Source organism: Anolis sagrei, chromosome 1 (genome assembly GCF_037176765.1).
Source record: "Anolis sagrei isolate rAnoSag1 chromosome 1, rAnoSag1.mat, whole genome shotgun sequence".
Taxonomy (NCBI): Eukaryota; Metazoa; Chordata; class Lepidosauria; order Squamata; family Dactyloidae; genus Anolis; species Anolis sagrei.
In genome coordinates, this window is record NC_090021.1 from 245231442 (window position 1) to 245244237 (window position 12796).

Below are 12796 nucleotides of genomic sequence, written 5' to 3' on the forward strand. Positions count from 1 at the left end.
GAACCTCTGTCTTGTCTGGATTCAACTTCAATTTGATCACCCTCATCCAGACCTTCTGGGTATCACCCTCCAAGAAGGACTGGAGCCACTGCAGATCAGTACCTCCAAGGCCCATTCCCATGAAACAACCCAGAAGGATACCATGGTCTACGGTATCAAAGGCCACTGAGAGGTCCAGGAGAACCAACAGGGACACACTCCCCCTGATATGACTTTTGCCGAATAAAAAACAAACAAAGACAACATGATGAAAGACAAAGCAGCCATTTAAGACCCACCAAAATACTGTAATTTGGCAAAGCAAGATTAAAAAGTAGACCCCCTCACTTTATTCACCATAATAAAAAAAATCATTTCATTCAGACCTTTTCTTTTTGGTGTGGATAGACTCTAACAGTGCAAGAAACAGTGTTTGCATTCTTAAGAAATGTGGAGTAGCCCTGATAGATTTTCACAGTAGTAGGGAAGGAGGGGGGAATTGCCAACTATTGATAGATTTCCTTGCAGTTTCACCTTCCTCTTCCTTTTTGAAGATCCCAAGAACATGAAGATCTAGTTAATAAATGTTCCAAGGTACTTACCAACTGAGTTGAATATAGGTAAAGTAGGTAGGTGTGTGTGGAGAGAGAGAAAGAGAGCAATTGCATGTTTGATACAGTTGCCCTAGTCTATATTAGTGGCAAATGGTGGCTTCTACATCATTGAGATGTTGAATCCATTCCACCTTGTATTTCAGACTTTGAAGGAGCTACCTATGCTGTTTAATCTATTTTTGGGTAAGGTCCAGCATATAATGAACTACATTTTGCTTTGACTACATAGGAGTTGCCATAGTAGCCGTAGTAGCTCTCATCTCTTCCGCTGACCTTCCAAATGTTCTCCTGGAGAATATACTGTACAAACTATGTAATTTGGATGCATGGAGTTCACTCGAAGCATGGTAGAGAAGCAAGGTGAATTAAGTCTTTGCTAGAGACTTCCAACCTCATCACACTGAGGGCGAGAAATGTCTTCTCCCCACTTCTCTGTGCTACTGGCACAGAGTCCCGTGTAGCCCATCATATGGTGCAGAACTACTTTCAGTGGGGCTTTATGCTGGCAGCGTGCTGGCAGAAAAATGGAGCCCAGAGGAGTCAGGTGTACAACTGACTCCTTGTACATGAAAGCTGGAGGAAACAAAGAGGAAGTGGAGGAAAACGTGGAAATTTCATGGGAAGGGATACCATGACCCCTCCCCCATGATCCATTAGAGAATGCAGCATGATGCTGCCCCACAATTTCCTCCACTGCTGTCCCCCGCTGTCCTCCAGCTTTGTAAGGACCATCTGATGAGGTCCATAGCTGTATCTATCTACTAATGATTCCGGGACAGAAAAAGCTATCTTGCCCTTCCCGTGCTTAGGGGAAACTGTACTAAGCTTACCTTGCCAGGGTGACCACTGATTTAGTTACACAAGGAGCACAAATGATGAGCTCTGCAGGGAACAGAACTGATGCCTCAGAAAGGTTTGTAGGCATTAAAATGTATTTGTTCTTTGTTTTGTTTCATTTATATCCAAGCTCTCCCCCCACACCACCACCACCACCAGTAGCAATGCTGTTTTCGGGTTCAGGTGTTGAATGAGTTTTCTGTTTTATTTTAGCATATTTTTAATCATTCAGTTTATGAATTTGTCCTTAATTACCCTGAGCTTCAAGAAGACAGATTTTTAAAAAAATAATAAACATATGATTCTATTCATTTCCCTTTACCTTTGTGATGCAAACTAGATTGAGAAACAATGATTGACCCAGGGTCATTCAGGAAACTTTACCAGAAACATGAAACTGGCTCTTTTCTTGTGTCGTGTTCAAGTAACTACAACCATCTATGACTTCTTGCCTTTGTTTAAAGCTTGGAAACATTGTTCTTTTGCACCACCACAAACCAGAACGCCCTAAAATCCCCCAGGCAACATCTCTAGAATGTTACTTGAGCAAAGGGATGTGATGGAGATAATACGTGAACTGGTTTCAACTTTTCCCCCTGTGGTTTGGTGTGACTCAGAAAAATGTCTGCGTATATAAAATTTCCCAACCTATAATGTCCCTTTCTGTTGGCAAAATGCCACCAACTTTTTCTCTGCAGACCTTTTCTCTGTTTCTTATAACAAAGGCTAATAAAAGTAACGGCTGCATTTATGAGCTGTTGCCATTTGCCCTCCGCTAAGGTGGTGCTTGTCAGTCTATTTCCTGGAGCAGGTATTAGGTATTCCAAAGAACCTTTCAAAGGTTTCTGCCTTTTCTTCCATGTTTCTGCTTCCACTTTTTCCCAATTCATATCCATTTGTTGTGTAGTACAGAGCTGGAGCAAGGTTGCTTATGACAGTGGAAAAGAACAGAAGTAACTTTGAGGAAAGCAGGGTGGGGCAGACCTCTGTACAAGTTTTTCTAAGTGTCATATATAACAAATAAGTGTGTCGTATGTTGAGAGAAAAACTGTGCAGTGTTTTGTTTTTGAGAAATTTCATTCTGAGTATAATGTCTGGGTTTTCATAAGAGTTTGTACTAAAATAATGGAAAGAAACAACAAAAAGAACATGTATGACGATGGGACAGATGCAAGACATGGGAATGGGATATTAGAGACAAAAGAGCCTCAAACATGAACCTTTCATAATGTTCTTCTCATGTCATGCCACAATGGAAATTATAACCAGAATTATAACCAGTAACTTTTGAACTGTAATTCATGAAGCCCAGAAATGTATGTTTATTTGGGGGGGGGGGGGGGGGAGAGACACAGATTTTTCAAGGAAGCAAATTGCCCTACATGCCAATGTATTAAAAGCTACATTACTTTTGCTATATTGTTCAAACATCTGAGGACAATTCAAGGAGGATACCTAGCTATAATTACATTTACAGATATAAGTAGAACCCCATAAGCCACATACACTGCATATGTAAGCCTTAGCTAAAGTTATGACTGTATTGAGCCTGCACTTTCTCACTGGGAGGTGGAAACAAGGAAGGTATTTTTTAAAGTATAACTTGGGCATTTTTCTGTGATCTCTAAGGCTCATAAAAATCATATATATGTGACAGAAAAGTTGTGTTGCCTTGATCTCTTTTCTAGAAGCCTGTATCCTGAATCAACAGTGACTTTGTTTTAACAATCTAGAGAATAATATGTTAATAATAAAGGAACACTAGGCCATCTTCTCCAAAGATCCAGATCAAAGGACCATCTTGTGCAAACTTGGAAAAGTTACTATTGTGTACTACAACACCCAGCATTTGCAACTAGAATGGTCCACTTGTCCAGTGTTCCATTATTCTGCTGCCTCCTTCAGCTCCCCAGCAATTATTAAACAGAGGTACACAAGGACTGATATTATGCACTTACCTTAGCTAGTAACCACAGGCACCTGCATCCTTCATAAATTGGACCAATATCATTTTAAAGCCATCCACATTGGTAGTCATTACTTCTTATTCTAGTGATTAATGCAAATATTTAACTATTCACAATATATGTAGCTTTAACTATGGGCTACTTTCGAGAGAGAATTACGAGAAAACCATTGAAAAACCCAGTACACACATTCCTTAGTTAACAAAGGTTCTGACAACGAAGCATTTCATACACATTCCCTTGCTCTCTTTTTATCTTTGTTATGTGTATAGCCTAGCTGGAAGATTTTTAGCAGGATCAACTGGGATGGATGACTGGAGAAACAGACTTTTAGTGTCAGGTTGCAGCTGCATGTCTATGGTAAAGAGTGCAAGGAAAAACCTTATGCTGAGGGAAAGTAGGATTGTATCGAGACAGGTTGGGAACCACTGTGTGCCTGTCAACAACAGGCAAGGCAAACATCAGTTGCTCTCACTGCCACTGTAATCACTGTTATTGATGCTTACTTTCATTTTCCAGGCTAGATCTCCCAAATTCAAATTAAAGGCTTTCTCTGATTTGGAAGCTGCAGAAAAAAAACACTGTTGAGTTCAATGAGTCTGAATTCAGTATAGGATAATATGTTCAGGGACGTTTTCATTACTACTCTTAACTGTGTAGTTTTCAGATTGCTTCTATGATTGCCAAGTACTGCTGACCGGGAAGCATAAAATATGTAGTGAAAAGAAGTGTCTGTCCTGAATTCATGCGTTTGTAATAGCAGATTTTTTTCTTTTTGTGGAGATTTTAATCTGAACTTCCTCTTTTCCAAACAAGTCTAAGGTTTTAAAAGTTGCAGACAACAAAACCAAACAGCAGAATGTAGCAATGACTATAGAAGAAAATTGCTCAAATATAGTTTCAGACAATGTAGTCTATGTTTTGGTACTGTGTGTGGTGGGTGGAGGTGTTTCTGAAATTTCTGCAGGACAATTACATGCAAAAATATGAAAATGTATCCTATACAGAGCTTTGAGTAATCTTTTTTGGATGACAACTTCAAAAATCCACAGTTCCGAATTATCCCCAAAAGGGTTTCCAACAGGGTTTCTAAGCTTAGTATGTCCTATGCTCTATCATTCTTTTTAGGAGTCTTTTGATTAGGTCAGTTTTGAGTCTTCTGGCTTTACTTCAGTTTCCTAAAAACCTAGTTAGTATAGGCCACGGTGAGGGATTCTGCCAGCTGAATTGCAAAACAAGGTTAAGGTCTTCTGCATTAGGTCAACTTTCAACCCAGAAACATGTCCTCAAAGGAAAACCAGCAACAAGAGAATTCTATAAATGTATGTTGCCAAACTTTTGACGTTAATTCAACTGAAATAGTCCTAAGGGCAGTGTTTCAAATGAACTAGTATAAATGGAATTGTCTGCTCATCAGTATCTTAGTAACAATCTTCAGTCATAAAAGTGTCAGATTTTGATGTCATTGTCAATAGTTTTAATGGAATTGAGTGTGAATAAACCGGAAGAAACTGGCAACCCAACTATTCCTCTCCTGAAAAAAATCTGAAATGCATGAGGTTACTGTTAATAGGTGCCTATTGAAGGCACACACACACACACACACACGGCAGAATAAAACGACAGGTACTGCAACAAAACCACCTCTGTAGCAGACTTTATTTCCTACTTCCTTCTAACAGTTTCATAAAATAAAGCTCATTAAGCCATGGTCTAAATTCTAGTGGCCAATTTTTAACTGCCATGCCAGTGAAGCCAATGCTGGTGGGGTGGCAAATCTACTTAGGTTGCAATCCAAACCTTAAAGAGTTATCCACAGTGCTGAACCCTATCCCCAAAATAGATTTAGCACCTTAAAAAGTTCTTCCTCACCTCCCTGGCAACAGATTCAACAGCCTCCATTACCCAAAGCCACTATAACTTTTTGCAGTAGACTCATTTTTGGACTTCCTATAAATGATTCAATGTCATCAATAATAAAAATTGTTATGTAGTGGTGGATGACCTCATTAAATTGCTTACCAGTATGTGGCTTCAAGACCCTATGCATTCTACAGGGTTTCTTTAAGTGAAAAATACCCAAAAGTGTTTTTTCCAGATCCTTCCTCTAAAATGTAACCTATACCAGCATCTGGTATTCCTTGCCAGTCTCCCATGCCCTTTACACAGATGAAAATACAACAAATACAGCAAAATGGTAATGAAAAGCACTCTTGATAACCAAATATGGCCATACTCATCTCACTAACTTTTCCAAGTGTTACTGGGGGGAGGATCTTACATTTGATAAGGTCGTCACTGGAACTTCCTTACACTATTTTCCCTCTAGGCTGTGAAATGGCTGTTGGGTGGCATCTGGGCACAGCTCCACCAATATAGTTGCTGACATACCATAGGATTTTTCAAACTACACACTTATACTACTTTAGCTGCCCTGGCAGCATCCTATGGAATTCTTGGATTTCTGCTTTGGTGACTACTGGAGAACCTATCTGGCAGAAAACATGAAATGCTTCTCCATACACTGCAAATCCCAGGATTCCCGGGGATAGAACCATGGCAGTTACAGTGGAATGATAGAACTATAATTGTGTATTAGGAAAGGTCCCAGGAAACTCCATGCTTCTATGCAACTGACTTTCACCCTCCAAGAGATCTACATATCTGCCCTAGTGGAACATTTGCACTTTGTCAATTTCAAATAGAATCCTAGCTTTTGCTTAGCTCTTTCTCATTTGAATTGGTATGCAGATACATGCATATTTAAAAGCATTGCTCACACACAAAAAGCCTCCTCACCAGTTGCTACTTCCAAACTCTAGTTTTGTCCATGCTGTGTGTATGTATATGTGTGCCAGAGAGAAGAGAGTAGACTAAGGGTGCATCTACACTGTAGAATTAATGCAGTTTGACACCACTTTAACTACCATAGCTCAATGCTATGAAATCATGGGAGTTGTTGTTTTATATGGCCTTTGCCAAAGGTGTGGGTGCTTCACCAAAGCACAACTCCTAGGATTCCATAGCATTAGGTCATGACAATGTCCAAAGGGAAAAATATTTATTGTTACCTTCCCCTTTCCCACATCCAGGAAAACAAAAGTGCATGCACTAGGATAACAGAGGCAATTATAAATAGATTTTATTTATAAAGTTGATTTACATAAAATAGGATACTCTTTAAAAACTGCATATATACAACTCGACAAATCCTAAGAAGTGCATACAAAAATACCTTCAATACATTAAAAATAAAACTTCAGTGTTTGTCTTTCTTCTTCTCCCCCACCCCTCAATAAACGAACCTTCACACAAGATCCAAGAAAACAGACAAGCAGAAACGTGGACATCATATTTAAGATGAACACTTTTTACCCTCATTTAATACAAAATGTTAAGAAACTCATCTAAATTGGGTAAGTTCTCAAAACCTCCTAGCTGGCAATGTTAAGAAGTCAAAGGTGCAATGGACTTCTACAAATGTTTACTCTCTTCTTGCAATTTCTAATGAGCTTTTGTACAAAAATAAGTCTTCATGTTAACAGTGTTGCACAGGGAGTTCAAGTTACACATATAAAGTCTATTTTGACATTAAAATATTCCCCTTCCCATTCAGAAAAAGGAAGCATCAAGTTTTAATTATCTCACCTCTTCCCATATTGAAACACACACTTACATTTAATAGTGGAAGCCCAGTAAATTCTCTATCCACAACTGGAACCAGAAACAAGCCTTTTCATTGGTACTTCGAAAGTAAACAGGGCACCATAAACTACTGTACAACAGCAGGTAAAAACTGTGGCCCTTATTATTTACATAATTGCACTTTTTTAAAAAAAGAGAAAGAGAGAGAAGTATCACAAGACACCAGTCTTTTGCTTCCCAAAAGAACATTGAAACAGTGATGTCAGATGCCACAGTAATCTGGTCACCAAGCCACCCCTGGAATGAAGCTCAAGGAAAGTAGGAAATGGGTTAGCTAGGTATCTTGCTGCTCTTCTGCTGTATCTTAATAGGCGTCTGGAACAATGAGGTACTGAGGTTCTACGCAGCTCTGCTACAAAAGAAAATACAAAGGACATTAGATTCATGTACAGTGCAGAGATTAGGGGCACAGAAACACAGTGAAAGTGAAAAACTGAATAAAGAAATTGTCAGGGTTTTTTTTTTACCTGAAACACCACCTCTCTAGGAATTTCTAGGGTCTTCATCATGACCTTATAATCAAATTCCACAAGAAGTTCAGACACAAAATCACAAGAAATCTCTTGGTCTTCCAGCATTATGTGAGAAAGTTGACCATAAAGTCACACTGGAGGATGTAGAGATTTCTAGAGTGAACGTTTTCATCAAATCTATGGATAATCAAATATGCAAAAGTCAAAACCGTAAATGTGGAAGCATGACTGTACCTGATAGGTCCAACAGAAGGAGATGTCAAGCCCTTTCTCTCTCTGGCTATCTATCTATTTTATATGAGAAAAGACTATAGCTGTTTCAATGGGCTAAACCTAATGACTAAATCAAGCAGACATCTGCTCATGCAATGAGACTTTCTTGTCCTCCCCCCTTGCCCCCAGTAGCACCCCATCTGCCTGAAAATCCGCCCCTGAAGTTCCCCAACATTTCAGAGAAGCTTTTGGGGGGGGGGTGCTGAAGGGGTAGAAGAAGAATCCCTCTCAATCTTTCTCCACAAGAGAACGAATTTTGCCAGAAGAATGATACTGATAGATCTGGCTCAATATTACTACTCCTATTTCAGTAAGGCAAGCAAACTGACTTTAAATCTGTCTTCCTTCCTCCTGGTGTTTTAACGGGATGGGATAGAAAACAATGGCCAATTGAAAAGTTTCTTCCATCTAAGTTGTAACATGAAACTTACTTGTTGCTGCGGAGAACGTATATTAAGTTGGATTGATACATTGAAAACTGCAGTCCTAGACTGACCTGGAAGTAAGTCTCCTGGAAGTATTCAACACATCTTATTTCTTAACATGTATGGGACTGTATTTGTGCAAATCACTTGCTCGTGTTTACAGTTTACCAATAACACTGTTCTGTACCAATATACCAATACTAACTCTCAGTTAAGGGTCAGAGACAAAGCTCTCCTCAGATTAAAAGTTAGGATGAGGGATAATTAAACTCCCAGCAGTTTTTACTCAGAGATTGGATTGTTTGAAGTTATGCAATAAAACTGGTACAGGCCTGTGAAGTGAAATCAGACTGAGCATTGCTGCTCCCTCCCCTCTTCAGGAACAGAAACGCTTCCAACAAGTCATCAAGGTCACTGGCTCTGAGCACATCCGCCAGTGGCACCCACTGCTTTATTTCGAGGGAACACCCAATTTGTATGCAGGGCCTGGCTGTAATGCAAGTTATACATGGCCTACTGATTTCAGACTCCAGTTGACAGTTTTTAGTCTCTGAGATCTCTATCTGCAACTTTCTAGGAGCCAACTAACACATCTATATGAACCTGTAACAGCAGGAGCTGTAGTTTGCAGTCAGCCATCCCTATCAACTGGGTTTCACCACAAGCTTTACATCACCTTTGCCCACACGTGCCAAATCCCACTACAGGGTGCCAGGGCTATACCACTGGTGCAGCATGCATTTTGGTCCTCATGCCAAGTCTGGTAAAAGAGACAAGCACAACCTTCTACCCTTTCCAAAAAGTTGAGTAATGAACGTATGTAGGAAGCCTCCTACAATGACTGCTGGAGAACAATGAGACTGCACTGTACAGGTTGTAGTAAACCCAGGAAATTTACATTATACAGTCAAAGCAGTCTGCTCTCACATCCTATGCTACTTTGGGTAAGGACTTAGAATTCCCAGTGTGATGTGATGTGGTTTGAGCATTGGATTACCCCTCTGGAGACCAGTTTGGATTGCTACTCAGTCACAGAAACCCACTGGGTGACTTTGGGCAAGTCACACACTCTCAGCCTCAGTACAATGACCAACCTGACCACATCCCCTTGTACAAAACTGCCTGGACCCTGAGATCTTCAGGAGAGGCCCTTCTCTCGGTCCCACCTCCATCTCAAGCTCAGTTGGTGGGAACAAGAGAGAGGGCCTTCTTGATGGCTGTCTCTTGATTCTGGAACTCCCTTCTTCCCAGGGAAGCCAGAATGGCCACCTCCTTGTTGTACTTTTGGTGGCAGGCTAAAACCTTATTCAGACAGGCTTTTAAAGATGAAGGTTCTTCAGAGCAATTTAGGGGGTGCGGTGGTTTTTAACTTTGAATTTGTTTTAATAATTTTTAACTGGAAAATTTTAAAATACTGTTCATGTTTAATCCTGCTTTAAAGTTTGTATCTTTATTGTGCTGATGCTTTTATGTTAAGCCTCTCTGAGTCCCCTTTGAGGAAGATAAAGCAGGATATAAGATAAAGCAGGGTAGGAGACAGCCCTTAGAGTGGCCATAGCCTGGAAATGAAGGCACACGACAACACCTATCACCACCACCAAGGATCTGTGCAACTCAGTGCCTCATGCCAGGGATGGTGTCATGACACTTAAAGCAGAAGGAAGCTGCTACAATCCTGCAATGTGGTTATTTGTTACAGCCCAAGCTTGGTTTCCTCCAAAGTAAGGGCCAGGAGTACATCTATACCAGGCACGGGCAAACTTCAGCCTCCAGGTGTTTTGGGCTTCCCACTCCCATAATTCCTGGCCTCAGGCCCTTTCCTTTTCCCCCTCAGCTGCTTAAGCTTAAGCAACTGGGGGGAAAGGAAAGGGCCTGAGGCCAGGAATAGTGGGAGTTGGAAGTCCAAAACACCTGGAAGGCCGAAGTTTGCCAGTGCCTGATCTATACTGTAGTTTGCCCCCACTTGAAATGCTATGGTTTCATGCTACGAAATGCTGGGAGTTATAGTTTGACAAGGGACCTCATCCCACTAGGGAATGAATCCACTTTAAATCCGGTTTCTGCCTCTTGCAGAATTCTGGGGTTTGTAGTTTAGGGAGGAGCCTTTAATAGCCTTCCTAATCTACAAGCCCCAGAATTCTGCAGGAGGCAGAATCCGGATTTAAAGTGGATTCATTCTCTAGTGTGGTGAGATCCCCTAGTCCCAGAATTTCATGTGCCATTGCTCAAGGCTGGGAAATCTGGGAGAAGTCGTTTTGCTGAGGCACCAGGAAGCACGTGTTAGCAGAGGTGGCTGAGGAGCTTGCAAAACTCCAACTCCGACGGCGGTGGAAGCAGTGTCAAGAGCAGCATGAATGGTACCATGTGAATGGCTCCCGGAATGGCCTGGCCCCAGAGACCTGCCTGCTTCCGGGATTCATCTGCATCTGGCCACGGGCAGCTCTTGCGGGGCCATCCCGCCCGCTCCCCTCTTTCCCTGCCTGCCTCTTCCCTTACCTGCCGCGGAGCGAGGGCGGCCCGGCGGCGTCAGTAGGTGCCGAGCCAGCAGGTGAAGTCGAGCAGCTCCTGCTCCTCCTCGGGGCTGAGGGCGCCCTCGTAGCCGCTCTCGTCCGAGGAGTAAGCCGAGCGGGGCGAGGCGGGCACCGAGCTGCCTCCGCGCGCCTCCAAGGCGGGCGAGGCCGAGGCGAAGGGGCCGGCGCCATGGCACCCGCCCAGGAGCCCTTCGGGGAAGGCGGCCACGGCGGCGGGCGCGGCGGCGTCGTGCTGCTCGAGGAGGCGCTGGAGGGCCCGGATGTACTCGACGGCGGAGCGCAGCGTCTCCACTTTGCTCATCTTCTTGGCGGCGGCGCCGTTGGGCACGTGCTGCCGCAGCGCCTGGAAGCCCAGGTTGACCAGCTTGACCCGGTTGCGCTCGCGCTCGTTGCGACGGGCCACCGCCGCCGCCCCGCCGCCGCCACCTCCGGCCAGGCCTGGGAAAGACAGCCGCCGCTTGCAGCGCAGCAGCTCCGGGGAGCTGGAGCGCCGCTTGGAGCCCTTGCCACGCGGCTGCGGCGGAGGGCAAGGCTCGGCCAGCTCCCACGGCTGGGGCCCCAAGGAAGCGCTTTCTCCGGCGTGCGGAGGGAAACTTGGGCCCTCAGCGCGGACGGCTGGCTGCATCGCTGTTCTGATCCCGCCGCCGCCGTTCATCTTGGGGCATCTACCCGGCAACTCTCGCAGATCCAAAGTCACCGGTTTGGAAATGCGCGGACTTGGGTGGTTTGTGTGTTTGAGCTTCAGCCAGGCGGCCGCCCTCCTTGCTGGTCAAGGTGCCTCTGCGGGCGCCGCTTCAACAGCTCGGCCCCTTATGAACACGCGCCGCTGCGCCCGCCGCCGCTCGCGGGCCCCCAGCACAAGCAGCACGCGACGCGCCGCGCGCCACACACGCACTGCACACACACACCCCTGCGCGCCCCCCCTTCCCTCCCCCCCCCCCTCGCGCCCACTTGGCTCCCGGACGGCCTCCTGCCCAATGGGAAGCGGGCCTGGCAACTTCGCGCGCCCGGCGCGTGGCTCTATAAACAAGCCCGCCCTCCGCTTTGCCAGGAGCACGCGCTCCAGCTCATTTGCATCCCGAGGCAGCCAGGTCGGGGTCTGGGCAGGAGCCTTTGCGCCACCTGAGAGAAAAGAGAGAGAGGGAGAGAAAGAGAGAAGCGCCGCGCCTGTGCTGTAGAATGAACGCAGCTTGACACCACTTGAACTGTCTTGTTCCTCCAGAGTTAATGCACCCAGTTTCCACAAGTCCCATGAAACATCTATATTGCTTTGTGGCCCCAGGACATTTCAGTGCGTGAGACTGTTCACTGTGCAATGGGGTGCAATGCTAGCATTGTTGAACTTTAAAACTTCCACTGAATGTTTGAAAAGACAAGCTTCTCCATCAGAAGAATACCAAGGGATTTTTTTTCATTTCAGCAACGACTTGAGAAACTGCAAGTTGCTTCTGGTGTGAGAGAATTGACCATCTGCAAGGACATTGCCCAGGGGACACCCGGATGTGTTACCATCCCGTGGGAGGTTTCTCTCATGTCCCCGCATGGGAAGCTGGAGCTAACAAATGGGAGCTCCCCAAATCTCACAGATTTGAATCACCAACCTTCAAGTCAGCAGTTTATCCGGCACAAGGATTTAACCCATTGCGCCACTGTGGCTCCTACCAAGGGAATGCAAATACAAGAATTCTGGGCTTTTTCGTAGCTTGCTCCAAGCAGCAGTGTTAAGAAATGTGGGAGTCCTTCGTTTATTGTTCCACTTTCCTAGCTTCACCCCTGTTTGAGGCATGTCAACTATTAGTGGAAGTTGTACAGGTACACATATGCAACCAAGACCTAAGCATAGTAAAGGTAAAGGTTTTCCCTGACATTAAGTCTAGTCGTGTCAGACTCTGGGGGGGGGGGGGTGCTCATCTCTATTTCTAAGCCGAAGAGCCAGTGTTGTCCGTAGACACCTCCAAGGCCATGTGACCAGCATGACAGGTTGGAGCACTC

General features: G+C 44.3%; 1 protein-coding gene across 1 annotated transcript; it reads right to left on the reverse strand.

Moving 5' to 3' along the window:
- Nucleotides 1–6522: 6522 nt before the first annotated feature.
- Nucleotides 6523–11686, reverse strand: ASCL2 (achaete-scute family bHLH transcription factor 2). Its single transcript, XM_060768496.2, has 2 exons — nucleotides 10770–11686; nucleotides 6523–7454 (listed from the first exon to the last, which is right to left on the reverse strand). The coding sequence occupies exon 1, from the start codon at nucleotides 11457–11459 to the stop codon at nucleotides 10800–10802; it is 660 nt and encodes a 219-aa protein (XP_060624479.2). The 5' UTR covers nucleotides 11460–11686; the 3' UTR covers nucleotides 6523–7454; nucleotides 10770–10799.
- Between the last annotated feature and the right edge of the window lie 1110 nt (nucleotides 11687–12796).

What these genes read in the sequence shown, in the direction of transcription:
- ASCL2 (XM_060768496.2), bottom strand. Translation starts at nt 11,459, where the DNA reads ATGAACGGCGGCGGCGGGATCAGAACAGCGATGCAGCCAGCCGTCCGC.